The sequence below is a fragment of the Drosophila tropicalis genome, unplaced genomic scaffold (genome assembly GCF_018151085.1).
Source record: "Drosophila tropicalis isolate 14030-0801.00 unplaced genomic scaffold, ASM1815108v1 contig_1009, whole genome shotgun sequence".
In the NCBI taxonomy this organism is placed as follows: domain Eukaryota; kingdom Metazoa; phylum Arthropoda; class Insecta; order Diptera; family Drosophilidae; genus Drosophila; species Drosophila tropicalis.
The window spans coordinates 841,011-866,973 of NW_027172367.1; the positions used below are offsets into that span (position 1 = coordinate 841,011).

The window sequence follows — 25,963 nt, forward strand, 5'->3', positions numbered from 1 at the left end:
AATGGAAAATTCTCCTAACTAGGCAACACTGGTGTACTTCAGTTACAGATTTGAATGATGAAACTTTGTTTTGAATAAAGTGTCTGAATTTATGTTGTTGTTTTAATATATTTTTTTTATTTTCCATCAAAATTTGTCTCGTGCACCTGTCGCCCTGTTCAATTGTTAAGTGTTATGGATTAATTAATTATAGGGGGAAGAATTAAAAAATTATGGCTCTATCTGGTCTCCACAATGAAGTCGGCTCTCTTAGCCGAGAAGAAGAGGAAGCCAACTTGAGAACCATGAGAACAATAAACAGTTTTGAAGATGTTTACAAGACTTACAAACATGAAACTCAATGCTTCTTGCCCCCGACCATTCCAACCTACAAAAATAAAAGCAACACCTCCATAAAAACTCTAAAGAATCACGTTGACCATGCCTACAGACCATCCACATCCACTTTGATAGGCCAGAAAGTAAGGGACAAAATTCGAGAACTCCGCCACCAGCATCCTGAAATAAAAGGACGTGAGAGCTTGCCAAACAATCCACAAAACCATATTGATGTGAATTGGTAGGTACGATTGGTTGATTTGGCTGATATATTGACTTCATTTCTCCTCAGCTCACGTTTTCGGATTACATCGGGTCAAATTATTAATAAAGGCAATGGAAGTTCTAATTATATCGATTTTAACCAATCTGAATGTTGGTATATGTGATTTTGTTTGAAAGAATATATTTCAATCATTTTTTTTACCAGATCCGCAGTATGGAGTTGACAGCTGCAATTGTCAGTCTCTTCCCCAGCCAACGAGTTCATATCCTGCAAACTACATGGGATACTACGATCAATGCCCAGGGCAAACTTATTTTGAGTATTGTAAGGACGAAACTCCCTTGAATCCTTCCAACCAAACAAAATCAAATCATCGAGAGAGAATTGATTATTGTTGCTGTTCATATGGTTCCAATGACAGCATGAGAGATATTGAACACGACAAGGCTCTAAGGGAAGCGACAGTTCCCAAAACTCGATCTCATATGGATTCCAAAGATTCGGAAAGCACATCCTCCGAAGCATGTTGCTGTTGCGATCGCATTCAGCAAAATCCATCCAGAAGTGAGAATATATGCTACCAGGATCGCGGCCTAATCATGCCAGATGATATCAATAAGTCGGACTGTGGAACACATTCTCTGTTCCAGGACAGAGGGCAGTGTTGTGTGGGTGGATGTCTGCCAACAAAACAAAGTAACTGGAACGACGAGTGCTCCTGCTCGCCTATTCCATCACCAACAACGAGCGAGTGCCTTCCGCCTTTTTTTTTAATGGATCTTGTCCGTCTACAAACAATTGCTGTCCATCCACCTCCTCTTCTGGAAATTGCGGTTGTCCGCCTACAAGCATGGACTGCTGCAGCTGTGCTAACAATTGTTTGGACATAGAGAGTTTCTTGCGGAAATTCCACCAAGTGTCTCCAAAGTGTACCCCCAATTGTCTGACTCAGCCATCACCGCCATGTTTGGGCATGGGATCAGGAACAGCGGCCGGCATGGCCTCTATGAATCTGAATAATAATAATGCCGCCAACAATGCTTGTTACTGTTCGGGGTATATAAATGATGTGCTTCAAAGTCAGACGGTTTACTCTATGGACTACCAACCAATTGGCTGCAGGGGCAACAACTTTAATCACTTTCCCAATACACGTAACGGGACAGGAAGTGGCAACCGCAGCGGCTGCATTCGTATGGGCGGGGCCGGCATGCCCATAATAGAGTCTTGTCGATCCAATTCCTACTATCAGCAACCAGGCTGTCCAACTGCAGGTGCAAATTTTGGACTATGTGGTGATCTCTGTGGAGGTCAATCGAATGGTATCTATGCTATTGGAGATCTCTGCTCTGGAATGGACTTCCAACAGTGTTATCCTTTAAGTCAACTGAGGTAAATGACATCACTTACTTTGCTTCGAATTGTTTTTACCTCTCTTTTAGCCCGGGATACTGCTGCTCCTTTCCAACAGGGTGTTGCAATTCTAATTATGGGTGTCCTGGACCCTGCAATATGAGAGGCACCATGCCTTATTCATGCGATTATCCCTGTGACACACTGGATTCGTCCTGCGGAAATCCCGGAATGTACGGATGCTGTTCGAAGGCCACCAGTTGTCATCTAAGTCAAAGCACAAACAAATAATGGTCCTCGTAATGCTCATTCTCCCACTATTCTTTTAATTCAATCAAAATATAGAATATGGGATTTGCCTAGGCATTTGCCCTTCGTCATCGCAGAGATATAAACGCTTTTTTATACCCTTCCAAAAAGGGTCCGAGACGAGTTTCCTTCGTCCGTCTAGATCTTGTAGGTTTCTACAAGACGCGTGTGATATATGTCGGATTCAGCCGATTTCTATTTTTTTTCCCCAACTTAGGTAATTAGCCTACTCTAATTCTAGTGATTTTGATCAAAATCAGAAAACCATATTATATAGCAAGGCTCAAAATTAACTTTGTAGGAAATATACATCCGTAGTTAACGAAAGAGTAACAAAGAAACTTCAAACTTCCCAAGATAGTCCCAACCAAATGGGTAAAAAGAATACTTTCTATGACTGTCGCTCTAGTACCTGAGAACTACGTGTTTATACAGACACACTTGGTTAAATCGACTATACATACTTATACTAGCGATGCTGATCAAGTACGTAGTACACATTATATTTGATTAATCCCAAAATAAGTCATTTCAGCTCATATTAGTTAAAAACTGGAAACGACCTAATTTGTTATTTAACTTCTAAAACTTCAATAACGATTACTCAAGCTACGATTTTTTGATTAAATACATAGAAGACAGATATTTTTTGGAAAAAAATATTTATTACAAAATATTGCATTGACAATTGCGATTAATTGTTTTTCATGTTCTTGTTTTTTAAGTTTCAGTTTATTACATTTAGTTGACGAATGAAATGCAGTGTTCCGATACAGTTTTTGAATTTTTGCATTAATGGAACGATTAATGACTATTCCAACCACCAGAATCTCAAGTACATAAATGACACATTTTTTTCTAACGAAGACAACACAATTAGTTTACAATTTGATTGCCTATTTAAACTATTTAAGCTGATTGACTTAAGTAGAAAAATATTGGCAACACTTTTTCGAAAGTTTTGATACCTTATAAATTTTACAATTAGTTCTACTTGAGTTTTGGATGGCTGGAAGTAGGTTCATTTGTTGTATGAGATGGAAGGAAAACAATTTAGGGGAGAGGCATGTACATTGATAAATATAAATTAATTTTGATTTGATTTCCATTTGACAATTGTATTTAACTATGGTTTGTGGTAATATTGTAGTAGAGAATAGTTTTTATAATTATTTTATTAAATTAAGTATTTAACTATTTTATTTTTACGAGCAGAAGATGACAGGTGACAGAAACCGCCAAGACACCTTGTAGTTAAAATCATGGTCGTCCTTGCACGGCAATAACAGAAAATGAATCCCGTTGGCCTGTCTACCTTACATTCCAGGGATTATTTGTGAGTCAAATGATTGGAATTATCTTTCGTTTTCTTTTTTTGCTTTCTGTAATTGTATTTTTTGCTTAATTGTTTTGCTGGTGGGGCTGGAAGTTTACAGTTTTAGATACAAACACACATACTAATAGACATCTATCTAGGGCCTATGTATTTTTTGTTTCATTTCTGTAAATGTAAAAAGTTAAATGTTTTAAATCCTGTTGCAGGATTTTCTTCAGCTATTAAGTAATAAGAAATGATTATCAAAACAATACATATACATAGTTAAAAATAAATGATGACAAAAGAATAAATTTGATTTATGTAGTTTGTTTCTGTTCACTTAGTTGATTCCTTTTCTTCTTTTTCATGCAACAAATAGCATCACTGGAATAGTTTTTGCCAGCAGGCAACTTCGAGTGGTCTTTCAAATATATGTATATATATTCAGATACAAGAATATATACATAAATAAACATGCACATATCGTTTATATACATAAATTTAGTAGACATACATATGTGTGTGTGTGTTTTTGTGTGAAATTGCACTAAAACTAAATGCTACAACATTTAAAAAAGGGATTTAAATTTATGCTTTATATTTATATATATGTTTATGTAATAATACATATATAGAATATTAATGTATGTATATATTGGTAGAAAATTCTAGCAGCTCTCTGTGATAAATTAAACCCAAATAGTTTTGGCATTTTTCTTTTAAAAAAGTAGTATAAAAATCGCTGGAATATTTTCCCCATTCTCTTCGTTTTCGCTAAATGGTAATTTGATTTCTATCAATGTTTTTTCTTCTATTTTGTTTAATATTACATTTCTTAGTCTTTTCATTTTCCATGTGTGCTTTAGTTTACTTTATACATAAAGTCAGTATATATGTATACATAGCAAAAACTCTATATACTTTTACCAAATCAACAGCAACAACAATCGCCCTAATATATGTATTATGTGCTTGTATGTAAAAGTAGTTTCTTTATTTGTATTAAAAATTTGGCAATTTTGCGCGTAGGTTTTGTTTTATTTGCTTGCAAGTCAGCAGCATTTGCTTGGGCATTGTTGTTGCTAAGGATTTGGTTTTTTAGGCACATGTTTTTAGAGCTTACACATCGAGCGCTTAACATCTAAATAGATATACTAATACTAATTATAAAACTTGTGTGTGTGTTGTGCGTAACTGTCGATCTGAACATTTGTCAATGTTCTCCACGCAAAAGTTCCATTAGCAAATTGAAATCAGCGCCATCCCGTGTCTTGATCGTCAGCATCTCTTTGCCCAACTGGAATAGCAAGCAGGGAAACAGGTAAGCTATATGAATTTAAAAGCTACTCCCTGTGAAGTACCCACCTGACACGTTCTTTGCAAGTCCGGAATACGCAACAACAGTTCCCCAAATTTGGACGGTGTGTCTGGATAATGGGCGAGTGTGTAAGCCTGCAAGCTCTGCAATGCCTTCTCCTGGCACTCGCGAACTTTCACCGCCTCGTGTAGCTCTGAAGTATCTAGAAGAAGTACACTGAATTAAGTGACGGTTCGTTTTACAGCAGATCAATTCATTTAGACTTACCAGATTGCAGTAACACGATTACCTTCATGGCAACATATTCATATCGATCGACGCGTAAACGCCGCAAGTGATCGGTCAAATTCAGCATCCGTTCTATACAGGCCTAATCAAAAAGAAGAAGAGACAATGTAGTCTTTAAGGATCTAAGAGTAGTCAAGGAAACCTAATGCTTACTTGTAGACCATTGGACTTTGCCTGTGCCAGTGTAATTTTTCTACCTTGCGACATCTTTATCTCGCCGGGCGTATCAATCGATCTGAAACAGCAGGAGAACAGCAACAGCTCGCACCATGAATTGATGAGTAGACAGATCTGATCGTCAATCTGTAAACAAGGAATGAGTTTAAAACAATTCTCAATAACCGAACCCAGCATTTTCAACCCACCGAAATATTCTTAAATAGAGGCAAACTCTTGCACCACTTGACAATCTTGTATAGACGGTGATCGGCCACATTACACAGATGAGCAATAAGATCGGGATTGGCGTTCTCGCCATTAGATGAGAGACCAGCACTGGCCAGCAGTGGATTGGTCATTTGTTGGGCATTGTTGGCAGTGTTTGACGTTGGTCCACCAGTTCCATTTGAAGAGCCCCCCGATGTAGTTGAAGATCCAGACCCGGAACTTGACAACGGCTGGTTGATTCGAGCCAGTTCGGCATCAGTATACTGCCACAGATGTTCAACATCCATGATTTCCTAGAAGGAAAAAACAAATTGTGTAATTATTGTGACTCGGCTATCGTTTTTGTAATATCTTACCTGCAATAGTGCCGGAATGCTTGCTGTTCGCGGTGATTGATTGGTCGTCAAGGTATCCGTTTGCTCCGTCTTTATGCAGGTGGGGTTGGGGGTGACACCGAGACTCGGGCTAGCTGGAAGGGATGTTGATCCATTGCCAAAACCATTCATTTGATGTTGGAGACGCTGCTGTTGCTGCTGTTGTTGATTGGCCACAGCTGCTGCCGCCGCAGCCGCCGCCTGATCTGGACTGAGAAGCGGACTTAACATAGAATTGGGCAGCGTATAGGAGCATTGGTAAGTAGAGCGACCGCCCCGTGTGCGATCCTCCCGAATCGCCTCCAGCTTCATGCCCTTCTGTAAGCATTTGTCAAAGCGGCAGGCGGGACACTTTTTACGTGTGGAGATGCTTACTTGGCACGGTCCACCACGAACACAGACATAGTTCTTACGATTTTGCACAGTGCGCTTGAAGAATCCCTTACAGGACTCACACGAGAATATTCCATAATGAAAGCCACTGATCTTGTCGCCACAAATGGGGCAAGGCGAGTTTATCAACTGTTGGCGCGAGATCCCAGCCGGTGAGGCCGGCAGAGTCGAGTTGGAGGAGCCTGTAGGATCGATGCTGCTGCTATTGGCATCCATTGATAGATTTTGAGCCTCTGCTTCGACATTGAGTGGCCGATACAGCTGGGCGTACTGGGGGGGACCTGCGCCACCGCCTGTAAATATGGAACCGCCACTCGGTGGATTATGTCGTCCTTGGATAGGTGAATGGGTGGGACTGAACTCTGAGCTGTAGCTGTAACAGCTGCTGTGCGACGCATCACTATTGTTCCGGCTCAATGAGGGCGTATAGGGAGCATGCCGGGATGTTAGGGGTGATTGCGAGGGGGAGCTGTGCGTGTAGACGGAATGTATGGCTGAATCTGGACTTGGATTGGCGGGCAACGGTAAATGTCCTCCGCTGTTGGATTTGTTACGCGAATGTAACAGTGGAGAATTGTCTCCACCCAGACTTGGTTCATACTTAAGATTAATCGGATCACTCTGCGTGGGGGCCAATTTCAGTTTGCACAGTGGATAGCCCGGAGTTAATTTACTGGAATGAGGTTTCAGTTCTCCGGCAATATGCTCCAGCTCTGTTTTAATGGGACACACGGTGGCCAAGGTTTCCGGCAGACTGGTACCTTCACTCTTAATCACCGTAGACGATCCATTCTGTCCACCCGTCTCCGTTTCCATCACCTCTTCCTCTGTATGATTGGTCTCCGTCTCACTTAGCTCGCCCTCCCAGGACATTGGTCGTGGGCCATTCTTATCTGACGACGACATTGCTCCGCCGCCCACCACACGTCGCCGCACCTTTAGATTCTCAATGTTTGTTAACTCCGCCTCCGAGTCGGATTCCGCCTCGCCGTTGTTCGCCTTATCCACACCTCCACATAGTGGTATTCGTAGACTTCCATGGTTATAGTTGGCTATAATAGGCAACGAATTGCCGTTGGTCGTGGATAATTCGTCCACCTCACATTTAATATTTGTCACCGAAACATTATGCCTCGTGGACGGCGATACGGTTGTTGTTGCTGCAGATGTTGTTGTTCCTAGGGACATATTAACAGGTAGTTGATAGCTTCCACTGGAACTCGGAGTACTCGTACACTGTTCCGACTTGATGCTGGACATGCTTGGCATTTTCGTCTCTTAATTGCAGGTGCAAAGTAATTTATTCTAAGAAAACGTTCTTTCAATAATTCTCAGTCAAGACTTTTTGTCGTCAATTTCCCCAAACTTATTTTGTATATAATTTGTAAAAATTTGATAGATGTCGTTGATGCAGTTCCATTGTGTTGTAAAACTGTAAAGATACATAAGAAAAGCAAAAGAATATTCCATTATTATCTTGTAATACAAATTGTAGTTCACATTCATTTCACAATAAGTACATATGTACATATGTATGTATGTATATGTATACTTCTAGATTTTCATCTGATCATTGCATCCTCTTTAGGTAATAAGTTTAAACTAACATACTTAAGTATCTAATTAGTTTGAAATGAGTGTTTTTTAACTTAAAAAAAATGTTTTTATGTATTTCTGTAAAAGTAGAAAAAGGCTTAGCAACAGCCAAATAAAATACAGTATATTAGGGTCAATGACATAGTGACGACCTTGGCATCAAAAGAGTAAATTATGCTAGTATAAAATTAGGCCTATTTTCGAAAAGAATGCCATATTTAATAATGAGACCCGCAATAGTCACATAGTCACATGGAGCTTGTTCTCCTCGTTCCCTCTGCTTTAACCCGCCGGTTCTTATCAGCGAAAGCATGTGGATAGAGATGAACACGAACAATAGCTTAAAAAATATAACAATAGGAAAAATGTCAACGACCCTTGGACCAACAAACAAAAAAAAAAAAAAAGAAATCGAAGAGACGCAAAAAGCCATTGGAATTATAATAAATTTAAGGTACAATAACCCAAACATCGTGTTGTGGGCATTTTATTGTTAGTCACATGGAAAAAAAAAAACACACACACCTTAGAGCACTAGGAATCCAAAAGGTTTATGTTTTTTTTTTTGCACTTTTGTATATAAAAACTAAACTAACACCGATTAATATTTTAGAATAACTAAATTACATATGCATGTGTGTAAGTACGTATGTACATACATATGTATGTATGTACATACATATGTATCTTTTCAATGCATATGCAGTCAAAGAGAGAAATATGTATGTATGTATATAAATAGTGGGAGAGAGTGAGCTAGAAAGAAAGAACGCGGCGCAAAGGACGACCTTCAAATAATGTTGAAATTTGTACGCAAACGACCTTGCATACAACAACAAAAACAACTACCACGACAACGACACTGACGACGACGACGACGATGAAAGCAAACCACGAAGAAGACGCACACACACATGCATACATACATACAAAAGACGCAACACATGCGCGAACAGTCTACATTGCTGATGCCAGCAAGTGAAAAAGAGAGGCAACGACGCGACGAGTCACACATACATACATATATGCGTGTGTATGTGCAAGAATTTGAGACACAAAAGAAAATAAACAAAAATTGTTTTATTTCAAAAAACTCCCTCAAGCCAAGAATTATTCACAGCTATGGTTGTGTGGGTGTGTTTGAAGAGGGAAAAGCAGAGACTGAGAGAGAGAGAAAAAGAGAGAAATGGTAATGGTGGAGATACACACACACACACATCCGTCAAATACAAGCACATGTGTATAAAGAATGAATAAGTGGTCAGCAGTTTTAAGTCGGAAGTTAATAAAAAGAAAGCTTTTTCTCTGACAAAAAACAGTTTGCTCATTATACATACATATGTACATTTGGATGTACGTATGCATGTACATATGTACATACATACATATACAGTGGTGGTCAGCGTGTAAGCCCCTTTTTTTTTTTTTGATTTTAAAGTTGATTTTCTCGGCTCCTAAGAAACTTAATGAAGAAATTTTTTCAGTTATTTGCTGGTTATTGTATTTAGAATCTGACACGTAATTATTGTCATTCCAGCTTTCGACGTTTTTTTACAGGTGCGTTTGAAAAAAAAAGCTCCCCCAAAATGTTTGACAATAGTTTAGCCCGGTCATTTCAAAATCTTTAATATTATAGTTAGACATGTGTATTCTTTGAAAAAGTTGTAGATCTAGGTAATCTAAGATAAACTGCATACCAAAAATTTTCATTTTAGCCCCAGTATTTATTTTGGGGTCTATCGAAATTTCGGGATTTTGTATGTAATTCTTGAGGTCTCTTTGTTTGGCGACGTTTTACGATACCAATTTAAACTTAAGTATTATTTTCTTATTCTAAGTATGAAAGTGAATTGAATTTCCCGTCAAATGATACATGTTTCATAAAAATCCGACAAAAATTAGATTGATTTCATCGCCCATACTTAAAAAAAAGACTAGAACTAGCAAAATTTCCCACACATCCTCCGTCTCTTTCTTTGCACGCATGTATGGGAAATTTTGCTTACCTGGTTTTTTTTAAGTATGGGCGGTGAAATCAATCTAATTTTTGTCGGATTTTTATGAAACATGTATCATTTGACGGGAAATTCAATTCACTTTCATACTTAGAATAAGAAAATAATACTTAAGTTTAAATTGGTATCGTAAAACGTCGCCAAACAAAGAGACCTCAAGAATTACATACAAAATCCCGAAATTTCGATAGACCCCAAAATAAATACTGGGGCTAAAATGAAAATTTTTGGTATGCAGTTTATCTTAGATTACCTAGATCTACAACTTTTTCAAAGAATACACATGTCTAACTATAATATTAAAGATTTTGAAATGACCGGGCTAAACTATTGTCAAACATTTTGGGGGAGCTTTTTTTTCAAACGCACCTGTAGAAAAAACGTCGAAAGCTGGAATGACAATAATTACGTGTCAGATTCTAAATACAATAACCAACAAATAACTGAAAAATTTCTTCATTAAGTTTCTTAGGAGCCGAGAAAATCAAATTTAAAATCAAAAAAAAAAAAGGGGCTTACACGCTGACCACCACTGTATGTATACATATGTAAACAAATGCATCAGGTCTGTAATACACACACATGAGTATGAGCTGCAATCTGTCGTCACATCGACTTGGGTAAAACCTTCTACCGGGTAGTTTCGAATCTTAGAGTGAATCTCATTTAAAATGTCCTTGATTTAGATCAAACTAAACAGAAAAAGGGACACAAAGCGGGGCACTTAGCGGACAACTCCCTCCTTTTACTACAACGTAGTGAACGTACGTACATACATATGTACATACATACAACTATGTACATACATACATACATATGTATGTACGTCTGAATCAACGCGAACTCATATCATTTAGCTCCGATTGAAACGGCAAAGTCACGAATAGTGACTTTTCTCAAAAACTTTCAATATTTTCTTAGCTATTGCCTGTGGGATCCCAGTGCATAAAACAGAGGGCGGAGGATTCTTTGTACATATGTACATATGTATGTATTGTATATTCTTGATCAGCACGAGGAAACTAGTCCGCCTTGTATTAACTTCACGCCCTCAATTAGAATGTTTCTGGAATAAAACTTAGTTTTTAAGTTTTTTAATTCCTAATTGAGATCAACTTGGTTAATTCGTCAGATTGGATCAACATATCATGTAAATATAACTGCATTAGAAGCCAATTTACAAAGTACAAATAAAGTAGGTTTAATTAGAAATTTTTTATTTCTTTTTTGTCACTTGATTTTAATTATTATTTATTATTTTATTATTATCAAAATACTGTTTTATAGACAATGAACTATCTATCCACCGATAATACTTCCTTTTATGACGTTCTTTAGTGACAGTTTCGAAACAGCAGAGCAAAGTAAAATCCAAGTAAATCCAAGTTTTACGTCACTATTCAATTAAAAGAGGATTTTTAATTTCTTCCAAGGAGAATTGGAGCCAAATAAATTGATTTGCCCGAAGAGGTCGTCATTGAAGTGGTTCGAAAACTCTACAGTAGAAACCAATAGAAATATTTGAAAGTTTCTTACTTTCCTGCAAGGGTGTGTATGTGAAACGTGGCCCCGTAAAGCAGAACTAACTACCAAAGAAATATAAAGGTTGATACGTCATAAGTAGACCTGAGTTTAGCTTAGTTCTGTTCAAGCCAAGGCAAAACCAAGAGTGTTCAACTGCGTGGTGCGTCGTTTGAGGACGGAGACAATGAATGTTGCTCGTTCTGATGGGGGGTTGGGTTGGGTTGGGCCCGGCCCCCTGTCTGTCGTTTATCGATTTTATCAGTACAAAGTGCTGCTGACTTCATCTATGTGTCTGTGTCTGTGTATGTGTGTGTGTTTGTATGTATGGACATGCATTAATTCCACAAACTCCAAACTCTTAGCTTGGACCCAAAAAGGGGTTGACCTTCACATTTTTTTCTCTTTTTGTTGCATGTTCCATGGGTATAGTACACCCATTGCGGAAATGCGCTGCTGCTCCCCCATCGGACAAAATGGCGTCGCACTCGTTGACTCGTTTGTGTCTGCCGTTGTGTTAAATCCATGTCAATATTATTCATGACATTGACATGCTTTGTGGGACAAAATCGACAGTGACGGCAACGGAAATTCGGGGTGGCTAAGAGAGTGCGGTGTACGCTAAGTTGGTGGTAGATGGATCGCTACTGCCCACTGAATAGGAAGATGGTTTCAATTATGCGTAACATGAAAGCGCAAAGAGCCGTTTTGGAGCTGTCCTGTTGACAGGGTGGATGTACATATCTACCTAATTTGGGGCTAGGATGGGAAAGCAAAGTAAGTCAGCTAGACAAACATCCTGAAGTAGGGGGAGTTTGAAACCGATTTGACATGAGCATGAGCAACCATACGTCTGAAGGTTTATACTTTGACACGCTTCAGACGCCGTGCTCACACACCTTTAACACCTTTCGCCTCCACAACAAATAAAGGCTGCTAAGTAATCTCCCGAAATGAGACCCCAATCTTAACAATTGCAACAAAGGCGAGTTGCAAATTGGATTTCCAACAGGCCACATTTTTGTCTGTGCATTTGATTAATCACCTCCTTCGTTGCAGGCGCAGTCGCAGTCGCAGTCGCTGTCGCGGTCGTCGTCGTCATTGTGAACTCCAGGCACACAGCTGGGTAAGTAGAGTGCTGCAGTCATTAGCATAATGTGCAACAGAAGTTGGCTTATGGAAAATGGCAAACACATTGCAAAAGAGCAAAATGGCACAATGATTACAAAAAAGCCAAGCAACAAGTTATGTCTGAGCATAAGTTTCTATTATTTATCTATTTGCTTATGGACATACAATCCCACATATGGACTTCACAGTAGATTAAATATTTGTTTTTTGTTTTTTCCATACGATTTCCTTGCACTACTAAAACATTGCGACAGGGAGGAGCTCGAACATGAAAGACTTGGACAAGAAGATATCTAAAAGAACTTGATTTTCAACAGGTGCGTTGATGTCCTGAGTGGAATGAGTGGAAACCAGAAAAACGTACACAAACCGGTACAATAAATGAACCTAAATGCACTGAAATTTCCATCAATTGGTCAGTCAAATATCCTTTTCTTATTTTTCTCAAAATTCACACAAAAAAACAAACTTATTATTTGCTTACTTGTTCAAAGTCTGTATAACATCTGAACCTCGCTCATTTTCGGTTGCCCGTTGAAAACTCGAATATATTTTTCAGAGTGCATTGACTAGAACAAGTTTCCAGCGTAAGAGGTAACATAAAGAGGCATAAACAAATTAAAATAACAAATGGTTATAAAACTCTTCTATGTTGTTTATCTCTATTTTAGCCTGTAGGTCTCTAACGCCTTTGTTATTGTAATTAAGGATTGATTCTCTCTGAATGAATTGAACAATAAAGAAATTACAGCTGTTTACTCTCTGTGGACGGCAAAGAGTCAAAGTTTGTGGACAGATTGATGTTAATATAATTTCAATATGTTTAAACGATTGCACCTTATGAAATTGTGTTGATTTCATTTGCTTCTGTGAGAGCGAGAGAGACGACACTCCCTTATATTTTGTAATTTGCAGAACTTTGCTCGCAATGAATTTTTATTGCGTTCTTTGTTTTTGGATCGTCATTTGGTCAATGGTTGTCGGTGGCTTTATCTGGTTGCCTTCACCCCTTCACCCACGTTACCACAATCAGTATCAACAAAAGATAACACAACCACGCCTACCGCGAGTAGGCGTAAGAGGGGAAAACAACAAAAGTGAGAGAGAAATCTTTTATTTATTTATAGATTCACATACATACATACATACAAATGTACATACATAGGTAGGAACGTATGTATGTATATACAATATGCAATTTGTATTATCTATAATATGTTTTCATTTTCTTAACTTACTTCCAACAGTTGTTGCTTTTGTTGTTCACAGTCTTCCTCCTCAAGGTCGTTTGAACGTTCTTTATAAATATATATATATGTACATACATACATATATAAAAGTCATATCGCTGTTGCTGTCGCAGTTGACTTTGTTGGTTCTATGGCAAACATTTAAGCTTTTTGATTCAATTCGCACTCCAAAGAGAAGTTTGATTTTGAGCTTAAACTTGTTTTACCTAACATTCGAGTTTAACTTAAATTGAATTATTTTTTCGAAAAATATATTAATATTAGAACTAGTTTTCAAAGACTAAAGCTATCGCATTATGGACTGGTCGTAACATAAGTATTCAGACTTCCAGGCACTTCGTCTCGCTGGTGCTTTCCCATGACGAGAGAGCTCCAATAGCCACTCTTGAGATTCGCTCAACGTTTGGGCTTGGTTTGCCATTCGACAGGCAGAAGAGGCAAAAGGCCCTCTTAAAAAGAGTCATTAAAGCCAACTGCTCAGCGGTGCATGCAAAGCAGGACGAAGCAAACATACTGAGAGAAATTCAGAATTTAATTTATGGGTGTGTATTGGACATAGTCTCTAATGACTCCCGACAAGCTGCATTTGACATGCATTTTCTCTCAGTGTTGCTTCCTTACCACATACATACCTACATACACATATAGGTCGCCCACTATCGACGACGCGCCGCCACGCCACCAATGGCTCACACATTGATTTTATATTTCTATGTATGTATTCAGGTATTCATATATGTATGTATGTACATACATATGTCTGTGTATGTATGTATGTATACATTCCTACCTTTGTACATTTTCGCTTCTAAGCCTGAACAGTGCTCGGTTTGAAGTTGGTATTTTCTGGTTCTCTTGGAACTCGTTTTTGCTGTTGCTGCTGCTGCTGGGTGGGCAAATGTTGCAGGTCTCGTTCTGCAGTTGCCTCTGGGGTTCTCTGTTTGTGTGCGCTTTTTTCCTCGCTGGTCTGCGTGCGTTTAATTAATATCAAAAGCTAAGTTGACGACGACGCGTACGTGCAAAATACAAGAGAATACGACGAACCGATACTTACTTAAAATAACTAAAACTGCAACGGCAACAAAAATATTTATTGCAAGTGGTTGTGGAACAAGGCTGTTGCGCTGCCGTTGATGTTGTTGCATTTGCCGATCGGCAGCATTTAGCTAGTAGTGTTGTTGTTGTTGTTGGTGTTGTGAGTGCAATTCACTCTGAGCTTGCTTGTGCGTGTTGGCATTCGCAATACGTTGTTCAGTTTAAGTCTGTTCACTTGGCTTAGATGCAACCCAATGGCTCTTTCGGCTCTTTCGGAGTCTTGGTCTGGGGTTCAGTTTTGAATTGACGAAACCGTTTTGGCAGGTTGCAATTTTTACAAGTGTGTATGCGATTGTGTAATCGTCAAAGTGGAACGATTGGTTATGGCAAAAGTATGTACATACATACATATGTACATACAGACTTACATATATACATATTACAAGATGTTTTTCAGTTGATCAGGGCAGTTTAAACAAATAAAAAGTTCATGTAGTAGGTGTAAAAGTAATAGACGTCGAGGGTACACATGTACATACATATCTACATATGATCATATAATGTTCCATATTCCATATTCCATCGGTTTAAGTTTACTTTGTCTGCTCGGGTGTTCAATTCGAAATCATTTTGGCCAAGTCTAATTGTAAGCTTACAAACAATTATAGTAAATTCTATCCAAAGTTACCAAATTACATTACAGTCGTTACATTGTTCACGAGTGGACGAGGTCAAAATTACCTTAAGCCTTTTGTATTATGTGGTGATAGTGGAGAGTGTACCACTCTTAATATTGTGGATCCCTCTCGCTTGCATCCTTACTTCCCCAAAATCTTAAATGTCAATAATCCGTTGGAGTGTTTGCAGCATGATTCTGTGAAATCTCTTATTTAGAACCAATCCTTATTAGTTTCATGTTAACGAAAATTTTATATTATTTTGTCTATTTGGGATTACACATTCTACCGATGGTCGCAAACAATTATTTAACACATTTAATCAAATCTAAACTTTTTGACTGCAATACACTTGATTTTATCAATCCTTTCATGATTTTTACGATGCAGCTGATCCTAAAGTTTCTTATTTGTAAAGATTTTTCTTTTTGATGAGATAAGAGTTGATGATAAGAGTTTTCTAGATTTCTACATAAGGTAAAGTTAAGTAGGTTGTTCGCTACTGGGAGTGTTAACTGTAGGTACATGTAGTTTACAAATAAGAATGTCCTCTTGGCTAAAGGAGGTAAAATGTTGTTAGTGGCGAAAGAAACTTTTCTCATATCCTTCCTCGTGGATGCGCCACTGACTTTATTAAACCTCTTATTTTGAAAACATTTATTTAGGACAATTATGATATTGCGACACTTGTTTACCAATGTAATCAATTGAAAGGTTTTGGAATGCCCTGCCATAGAAGACTCTAATGCTAATCTGATCAATTTATCACCTGTTAGTAGTAGTTAGTTCAATAGCCATAAGTATGCGTTTATGTTCGTTAAAGCAATGCAGCAGTTCATTTCAACCATCAGTTGATTCCACTAAAAATACCGTTTTATTACCTTGGCCCTGTGCCCATGGGATGTACAAATGTATGTTTGTATTCATATACATATGTATGTATGTATGTATGTATGTATGTAGCTCTTGTCTTGTTTTGTCTATTCCCATGCCAAGACATTTCCATTGCTGCAAAAGTTTGCTTTGTCAACAGCTGCATCGTGCACACCAGCTTCAATGCTGTTCTCTTTCTCATCTCTGTTCTCATTCTCATTCTGTTCCGTTCTGTTCTCAGTGTGAGTGCATTGCATTTCCAGCTGCCTTCTGATTTTTTTCTTTTCTTCGCTTTACTTCGCCATTTTTCGGGCAAGGTCACTGGCGAGACAAAGTCAATGGCCGCCAATGACCTCTACCTTCTTTATGCCCGTCTCCATCCCCCATTACCCATCAGTGCGTCAGTTGCGTTCTTTGGCCCGTTCTTTCCTCTTCTTCGACAACATTATCGTAGTCTGGTGCTGCCTTCATTTACAACTTGTTCTTGGCATTGGAAAGAGACTGAGTGTATAAAATTGGGAAGAGATGGCTGAACCAGGGAACGGACAGCAGCAAGGGAGAGCCAAAGGCAAGCAGCATGACGTGTTACTTGTATTCTTGTTCTCTCTCCCACATTTCTCTTTCGTAGTTTGGTTAACGTTTCCTCTTCGTTGTATGTAGTTGTCGTCGTCGTCGCCGTCTTCATCGTCTTCGTCGCCGACGTTTTGTTGTATTTGTTTTTTGCCCCCTCCTTCCAACTTTTTATGTATGTATGTCTTGGCAACAAGTCGCTGTTGTTGGTTTTTCTCTTTTTTTCTGTTCTGCTGCCATCGCTGTGCTCGTTGCTGGTTGCTCCCATACAACCAATGTTTGAACGTATTTGGCCTTTCTTTTGTGCCCCATGTTTGATGTTTCGTAGCTCTTTGTGTCTGGTTTGTGTTGTGCCCTGCAAATGTGTTCAATGATCTTTTTCATTCTACGAGTGCTGCTCTTTCTTTCTTTTTTTTTTTTTATTATTATTGTCTCTTGTCGTTGGGTTCTACAACCTCCAGCCATTTGATGCTCTTCTTTTACTTCAAACTGTTGCCTGTCAAATGTCATAGTCACTATGACACCAATACAACTGTTTTTGGCTGTATGTTCATGTTATTCAGATACTAACAGACATGTCAACTAAAGATTTATAATCGATTCCTACACAAGTCCAGAGTCCTTGGCCGTCATCTGCCTCATTGTGCGTCCTTTGACTGAAATTCAAAGTTGTTCAATTAACCTCTACTTATATACACGACTATGTACAGTTTAGCAAGAGAAGACAACAAAAAAGTAGACGCCACAATAAGCAACGCATCAAAATATATGTTTTCTCAGGTCCTAAATTAAACGAATGTCCTTCAAAACGAGCCCACTACATCACATTAAACTTCCAATGCTTGAAGGACCTCGCAGACAGTAAAGCAACAAAAAAAAAAAAAAATTAAAAGAAACCAGAATCCGAAAAAGAAACTTCGGGTATGTCAATTGCTATATACCCTTTCCGTCTGAATGTATTGTTTATTACTGTTTATTTCCTGATTGAAATTATTTTTCAGTTCGATGGTTCCTACAGAAGAAGCTACATATCTGTATGTACATACATATAATGTAAAATTAAACTAATCGCAAACTAAATTGCTGCCCCATAGGTCTAGATATGTAGTAGTATACATACATATATATAGTATTCCAAACATGATTAAATCAAACATGTACAGAAACCAACTGAATTGACAAATGGTTTCTATATCAGATCCGCCTGACTCCGAGATACATATATACAGCCGGCAGTACATAAATACTGATCGTATATCAATTTTAGCATCCTACAGATTCCAACCTTACGCTGATCCACGGACAGAAATTGTCTGTGTTGTTGCTGTAGAACAAAGCGTTGCACATTTCTGAACAAATGTAGATAGCCTTTTTGAAAGGGTATACACAAACATACCATTTTATTTTTCAAGAACGCATTTAAGGTTCGGTTTAATCAAAACAAATCAAAAGACGGGCAACAACACATGAGCAACAAATGATTCCTACAAAAGTGTGGCAACGCGCGTTTCTCTTTGCGAAAACCAGAGGTGAGATCCGCATATAATTTCAAGGATTTATGTCTTATTCAGAGAGGCCCATCAGACTGAAGAGCGGGCCAAGACGAGAGGAATGCTGAGATTGAGCCTGTTTGAAGCGGGAGTTTTTAAAGCGGTTTGTTTTGATCTCCAATTGAGTGTGTATATGTAAGTATATGTACATATGTATGTATGTATTGTGTACATGTTCTTTTCTTTTAATAAGATATTTAAACGAATTTTAGTTTGTATTTCTGAGGTCAAATGCGTTTATAAGGATATTTTATTATTAGAATACATAAAACATCCACATACTTATGTACATACCTATTACATATATCTTGTTCAACATGAGCATTATATAACAGTTATATGTATGTATAAGCAAATTCCAACTCAATACCTTATTGACCTATTTTTCCGATTGTCAAATCACAACTCAAATATGATGATAAAAAGCTACAAAAAATGAACTAATCAGTCATATCACATAATTGGACTATAATGCTAAACAGGTTGACCACGCCCAGTTAACTCTGCCTCTGTTCATGCCTATGTAAGTGTATACATGTATTCGCAATAAGATTAAAGATAGAATTTGGTATATCAAATAAATTAACACATTTAAACAGGAAATACTCGAGCACAGAAACAAATAAAAAGCAATATAAGTACAAACGACCTTGAGACATAGACATACAGACAGAGAGAGAGAGAGAAAGAGTGAGAGAGGGAGAAGAGAGCTAACCATATTATAGATTTTCTGCGCCACGTTTTAAGCAAAATGAATCATTTATGTACATATGTGTATACATACATAAGTTCGCATTGATGCCAGATTTACGGTGTGCCGGCATAAAGAGGACCATGCCACGGCCCAGACAATGCCTCATCATGATGAGACGCAGCGGGGCCTTCTCCTTCCCTCAGCTAATTGTCGATTATGACAACAAAAATCCTCATTTTGTTGAAGCAAATATTTTTCCGTCTGCAGATAAGTCAATAGAACAGTTTGATAAACACCTGTTTGGAGTAGCTCAGGAAAGATAGGTGAGTTTTTGTTTGCTGATTTCTTTGTTTTGCACTCGAACTGTAAGAGGTTAAATCGACTGTCAAACTCGTCATTTCATTGGAACAACATCTTTAGTTTAAATGCAACTCAAACTCCTCTTTTTTTTTGAGCCATGCGTCACTTTAACCAATGAAGGGGGGGTGGCAAAACCCGTTTCTTGGGGGAAGAAGTGGAGCTAAAGTGAAACCAATCGAGCGAGCAAAGCAACAGTAGGAGAGGGCGCTAAACTAAACTAAAGAAAAGTCAAAAACCAAAGACCAAACAAATCCCTCCCTAGCCAAAACAACTTCTCCTACTACAACAACTAACTGGAGGCGATTTTCAAGTGATTAGTCATCCGCATGGCCTAGAGGGGCTAGAGGGAACGACGGGAGAAGCGATGGGGAGTGGAGCAGAGCGGAGTCTATGCCGAAGACAGAAACGAAGTTGAGGCGTTCGGTTCAATGTTTTCTTAACTCTTTTTTCTTTGTCGTCGCATTAGAATAGTTTCTAAAGAAACTTTTTTTATGGTCAGCAACTTTCAAGTTGGCTTTTTGCTCCAGACCTGAAGCTGGAGATGGAGCTCCATCTCGTACCGACCGACCGACCGACCAATCAGTGCGCCAATAAATTTTTATAGTTTTGCCTTAATTTGATGAGATTTTTATCGATTTCTCTTGTTTCCAAGCATCTTCTCTTTATTCTTTGCATAAATTTAATTGGCTAATGGTCATAAATTTGTTATTGGGCCTTGTTCGATGTGGCGAGGATTTATTAGCTGACCTTCAATGTTTATAAATAAATCTACGCAATTCTTTTCTCTTTGTTTTTGTGGCATTAATTCGTGATGCTAAATCATAAAAGGGCTGTAGTTGTTAATTGTTCTTCTTTTTCTTAAATTGGCTATTTTACTTTATTTTATTTTGTGTAAAGAACATAGGAAACGCGCTAAGAATTTAAAACTGATCGCTCTACTGACAGATATATGACAATATCTATGTACATATGTACATATGCACGGTATAAAATGGCCACTAGGTATTACACAACAAAGTCAACAGAAAGAAAAAAGCTTTAGCAACAGTTTGCAACAAAAAGCAACTTGTTTTGCGCTTTTGGCCCGAAATCCAGCAGCACCAGAAATTGGCCAAAATGATCATGTTTTGTAAACTTGTAGCAGTTGCCTACACACACAAACACACATATGCACACGCAACAAACGTACACATATAAACGGCTAGCAACAATGTTGCCAACCAAACGGCAAACGCCCCTTGTCATCTTCATTTTTGTGGTGAGGTTACAGCAAGGTAAACCTGCAGCTCTATGATTATATCTTTTCATTTTGATCTCAGACAATAGAACAAAGCTACATACGGAAAATTGTGGAAGGAGGAGGTCAATGTTGCAATTGTTAACTGCTAATTAGCAGTCAACGCGAAGATCTTTGAAAAGGAGCATTGTAACCAATTTATTGCGCTGTAAACGGAGTTAGTGGGTTTTGGGTGGGGGTCCGAGTTGTCTTTAACCGGTTTGTAACCAGCAATGCCTTTGTTGTTGTTGCAATTGAAGATTGACATTGAGATATGACCAGAAGTAAAAATAATTATATAGGTACACATGGTAAGTATTGTTTGGCTAAAATAATCAATATCGAAGAGAAAGCAACACTAAATATATACATAAATGAGATAAACCTTGTCGTTCGTATTAATATTTGGTAAAAAATAATCGATTACTTTTTCTGTTAAAGTTAAATTTCAAAATATGTAAGTGAGTACCGGAAAAAGTTGTAAATTAACATTTTCAAGCTAATGTCAATACTTCGGAAAAGAGTTCAAGAACATAAACCAAACCGCCATAGCCAATCATCTTACAAAACCCATCGACTGCCATGACTTCGACTCCGACTCTGACTCTCACTCCAAACTCTGGAGCTCTGATAAAAGCGAGGATCACCGCACATAAGCCCAGTTGGCAGTGAGCGAGGGAAAAGTGCAGCAGCAGCTAATAAACACAAAAACCGCAAGCCAATGTAGTCAAAATAATAATGAGCCAACATTTAAAATGGTTTATGAGACAACAGTCACAAAATGCAGTCACTTGAAATGAAAGCGGGACTAGAGATGAGCGACCATTCGTTATCCCTGACTGACACAGAAATGCCAGAAATCCTAAATGAATTTACATTTTGTTTACAGCTTACATAATCATTTTTATAGATCTAACAATCTGTCCCAAAGTCATATGAACTCATATAAACTGTTTTGGCAGTCACTGATGAAGATCAAATGCATAATAAGATGTAAAATTAACGATTGTTCTATTAAAAATAATAATACTGGATCATAAAAAGCAAAGCTTTCCTCGCTATCTTTCAATTAGTCTTCCGTATGACCAATAAGCATATTTGTAACCGTAAAAGTTAAAGTTAAATGTTAAAATATTTAAAAAATACAATGTGTGAAAATCTTAATTCCACGGGATACATATTACATATTACATATGTATGTACATATGTGCATATATAGTAATGTATCCAAATTGAAGAGTATTTCTTAATGTTGGCAACACATCGGACAAAACATATGCCTTCATTCATAATACATATACATATGTACATACAAACAATAAGTAAGCCTTTTATGGTTGTAATAATCGGATCTTTTGCCCATCACTAAAGAGTATACACCTACGGATCGGCCAAGAGAATCGACTCGGGTTTTCTACTTAAAGATTTTTTGGGTCAAGTTGAAAAAGGGAGCAGAAAAGGAAAAGAGTAAGCAGAGAATAAAACAGAGACGGAGACAGAGGTAAGGCCAATGTGTGTGAGTGTGAGTGCGTGGTAGAGTTCAAAACGTGCCAGAAATGTATCGGTTAGGTACATTACAAGAGACTCGACTACTCCCCTGCCACTTCACGTCACCTCATTTCACTCCACTTCTGATCAGCTTAATTTCCGGTGCCCCAAAATGGCCAAGTGTTTACTCTCCATCGAACCTCGTTGCATAGCATTGCAATGCGATGAATGAGTCAGCCCTAATCAGAATTCAGCATTCGCAGCAACCAGCGGCTCATACAAAAAATGACCAAAGGCAATGACGGCGCCGTTACATTTCACTGATTCACTTCTTTTCTCCTTCTCCTCCGACCTGACCGTGGTTTGGAGTCTGTACTTTTGGGCGTTAATTAAATTATTGTAATTCTGCTCTTCTTCCGAGCTCTGCTCTGTAATGGATGTAGCAGATCGACGTGTAAAAATCTTAACGCGTTTTCACAAATTAAAAGGAAGAACCTGAAAAAGGGCAGGCCGACTTGTGAGTAAAGAGCTTGTCTTCTTGAGTAAGAGTATTATTAGAAGGACAGAATTATTCGACTTTTCAGCCAATAATATGAGTTTTGCCCTTGGTTCTGGCTGAAATGTCCAGTAGGCAATAAAAATGCTTACAATTTGTTCAATTGAATCTAAGGAGGAAGTGGACATGGCACAAAGTACGTTTTAGAAAATAAAAAAAGTATTTTTAAGTTTACGTACGAATGCAGTCAAGTCTAATTTAACTTGCCTAAATAACTGACCAGCCTAAATGGAGTCATTGTGTGTTAAAATGGACTTGGCGGACAATTTGAATTTGCAAAATATTATCTTAAAATAATAGTCAATAAACTACGATTTCTTGTTCATTAAGATATGCATTTGGGCATCGAGAATTTAGAATCCAAAAACCGTATTTTTGGTTTACAAATGCAATGTTTCACTTTTATGTTTGCATATGTATGTTTTTTTTTAATGTTTTATAAAACTTACCATTACAAAATGTTAAAAAATAGTTTATAATCCAATTGAGGGTTGATTCCTATTCGATCAGTCTAATTCTTGAAGTTCTTACGGGTGCTTATCGCAAGGGTATGTAGATATTCGTATAAATTGTTGCCAAGTTGTTTTTCGTCTCTTTTCCAAGTTAAATAAAACAAACAGTTGGGATTTTAAATAAAATAAAACAGTATTTCATACTGGTTGTTTGTTGTTTTGTCATAAAATGTTATTTCGAAAATTTGTATTTGAACTATTTGCACAATTTCTTTTTTTTTTACGCACAAGACACAAGGTTAAACAATTTTATTGCACAAACAATTATTCAGGCCGTTACTTTGATTCATTTTATTTTACCTGCGAATTATTAACGGTAAATTACTTATATGAGCATAATGCTTGTATGTATGTATATATACATGTGTGTGTGTGTGTGAAAGACAACAAATTGACAATAAAATAAACAAACTGCATCAAATGAAAAATGTTGCATTACACCAAATGCGGAAGTTGGTGGCAAAACCAGAATTTCTACAACGTTTATCCAATAAGAACGGCAATGACGACGATTCGAGCTTTCTTTGAGCAAAAGAGAGAGCAAGAGATAGCAAGAGGGATAGAGAGAGAGATAGATAGATTCAGGAAAGGAAAGAGGCGTAAAGAGCGAGTGTTGACTGTTCTTTTTATTTTCTTTTGCTTTCTTTGGCTTTAGGTTTTATTTTTCACCAACTCCGACATGGACTTGGACTCTTGTTGCGTTTTTCCTCACCTTTTTGCAGAGTTTATTGACATTTTCAGCGTTTGCTTTATGCGCTGTTTTCTTCATGCGCTCACTCTCTCAATCTCTCTCACTATCTGACTAGCTCTCTCGTTTCGCTCTTAACACTTGCTTTTTTGTTTACAATGGCTGAAGACACATACATGTACATTTACAATCATACACATGCTCACATACACTCACTTTGATGAAGAATAACCTTCAATTTTATCTTTCGTCATTCGTCGAGGAAAATTAACATTTACTTTATGTTTGTTGTGCAGCTAACAAAAGCTATGCACCTTTTTATGCAGTATTTCTATATTCTTTTAAAACTCGTCTCACTCACATACTCATTCTTTCTGACACACACCACAACGAACACAAACACACACACATGAGCAAACAATAAACGACCTTTGCAGTGTGAAAGAGACGGCAAATAAACCGTTTTTCTGAACACGAAAAAAATTATATATTATTCACCTACTAATGTATTTAAAATCGATATATATTTGCAATTTACACACGTAATTGTAGTTTTTCTTCTTAAATTAGCGGTTTTTTATGTTTGGCAATACATCCGCCACGCAGCGCACGACAAGACACGGAGCGCGCGGTTCGACCTTTTCGAACGGCGTTTGTTTTGGTACTCCCCCGCACTTGCCAACAAAAACAAAAACAACGATCCCCTCACCCGACTCTTTTCAATTCGCTCGGGACGCTCTCACATACGTTAAGTTTCTCTCAAATGCAACAACAACCACAAGGGTGAATTCGCCCGAGCCGTAAAAATTGTGAATATTCGCTGTAAAAAAGTGAATATTTGCCGTAAAAAGTGAATATTCGCTGTAAAAACTGAATATTCGCCGTAAAATTTAAACATTCGCCGAAAAAATTTGACATTCGCTGTAAAGTGTAGAATATAAAACTAACCAATCAGGCTTTAGCTGTATTTCCCCGTCCATATTTCTTTCGGCCAAGCTCCCAGTGTTTGAGGCCCGACACACATTATTTTTCTTCATCACCTGTTATTTGAGTCCAACTAGAATATAAGATGAAAAATACCAGACACTAGACGACAGATTCCATGAAAGCTTAATTTTTCAAATCATTGTCGGTTATCAGTTCTGGCATAGACCATCAGGATCCGTTGTATAAAAAAATGGAGAAACGCCGCCCGAAAGTATTTCGCTCTTCAAGCATAAGACAATTTACAATATATTGTACTATATTGTATACTTTGGGCTTCGTTTTTTGAAACTGTTCGTTTGGGGATTAAAAGATGAATTTTTGTTTTTTGTTATATTTTTGAAAAAGCACCTTCGTAGTGATTTAAATTCAGCAAAACCCTAGTGGGTTAACGACATTATTCTTACCATTCAATGGATTTATTATTATACCCTTGCAAAAATCGTATATTAATTTTGGTTAGAAGTGTGCAACGCATAGAATGAAGCATTTCCGACCATACAAAGTATATACATATGTACATATATTCTTGATCAGCACGACAAGACGAATTCATTTAGCCATGTCCGTCTGTCGCTCCTGCTGCATGAATCGACGCGAATTCCTCCTAGAACTGAAGAGCTACATCGTTGAAATTTTGCATTTAGGCTTGTATATACTGCACAGTTTTTATAACCCGGATTCAGCCGGATCAAGCCACTATATCATATACAAAAAAAAAAATACAAAAGCAATAATACAAAAATTATGCGTTGTGTGCCCGAGTCTTAGGGTGATGATGATCCATCTCTTAGGACTTTTGAAATGAAAATATTCCGCCTGGTTACTCAGCATTTCAATTCTTTTATTTAAGAAATCAAAACACTTAATGTCAAGCTCTTTCATATCCTTAAACCAGAAGGC

At 37.7% G+C, this 25,963-nt stretch overlaps 2 protein-coding genes across 6 annotated transcripts; one reads left to right on the top strand and one right to left on the bottom strand.

The window, feature by feature from the left end:
* The first annotated feature begins 66 nt into the window (after positions 1-66).
* On the top strand, positions 67-1,940 carry LOC137587210 (uncharacterized). Its single transcript, XM_068303518.1, has 4 exons — positions 67-559; positions 611-693; positions 749-1,422; positions 1,497-1,940. The coding sequence occupies exons 1-4, from the start codon at positions 213-215 to the stop codon at positions 1,938-1,940; spliced, it is 1,548 nt and encodes a 515-aa protein (XP_068159619.1). The 5' UTR covers positions 67-212.
* Positions 1,941-4,105: 2,165 nt separating this feature from the next.
* Positions 4,106-24,732, bottom strand: Hr39 (Nuclear hormone receptor FTZ-F1 beta). 5 transcript variants are annotated; one of them, XM_068297922.1, is made up of 8 exons: positions 24,506-24,732; positions 23,326-23,688; positions 5,874-7,716; positions 5,496-5,810; positions 5,284-5,433; positions 5,110-5,212; positions 4,890-5,044; positions 4,106-4,821 (listed from the first exon to the last, which is right to left on the bottom strand). In XM_068297922.1, the coding sequence occupies exons 3-8, from the start codon at positions 7,551-7,553 to the stop codon at positions 4,738-4,740; spliced, it is 2,487 nt and encodes an 828-aa protein (XP_068154023.1). In that variant the 5' UTR covers positions 7,554-7,716; positions 23,326-23,688; positions 24,506-24,732; the 3' UTR covers positions 4,106-4,737. The 5 variants fall into 5 exon arrangements, with proteins under 5 accessions (XP_068154023.1, XP_068154169.1, XP_068154099.1 ...); XM_068298068.1 differs by having other exon boundaries at positions 24,579-24,731; XM_068297998.1 differs by having other exon boundaries at positions 24,575-24,730.
* Positions 24,733-25,963: the final 1,231 nt, after the last annotated feature.

Coding starts and splice junctions, on each gene's coding strand:
- LOC137587210 (XM_068303518.1), top strand. CDS start 213: ATGGCTCTATCTGGTCTCCACAATGAAGTCGGCTCTCTTAGCCGAGAA. Junction 560..610: donor AACCATATTGATGTGAATTG/GTAGGTACGATT, acceptor ATTTCTCCTCAG/CTCACGTTTTCGGATTACAT. Junction 694..748: donor CGATTTTAACCAATCTGAAT/GTTGGTATATGT, acceptor TTTTTTTACCAG/ATCCGCAGTATGGAGTTGAC.
- Hr39 (XM_068297922.1), bottom strand. CDS start 7,553: ATGCCAAGCATGTCCAGCATCAAGTCGGAACAGTGTACGAGTACTCCG. Junction 5,045..5,109: donor AATCGTGTTACTGCAATCTG/GTAAGTCTAAAT, acceptor TACTTCTTCTAG/ATACTTCAGAGCTACACGAG. Junction 4,822..4,889: donor ACTTGCAAAGAACGTGTCAG/GTGGGTACTTCA, acceptor TTGCTATTCCAG/TTGGGCAAAGAGATGCTGAC.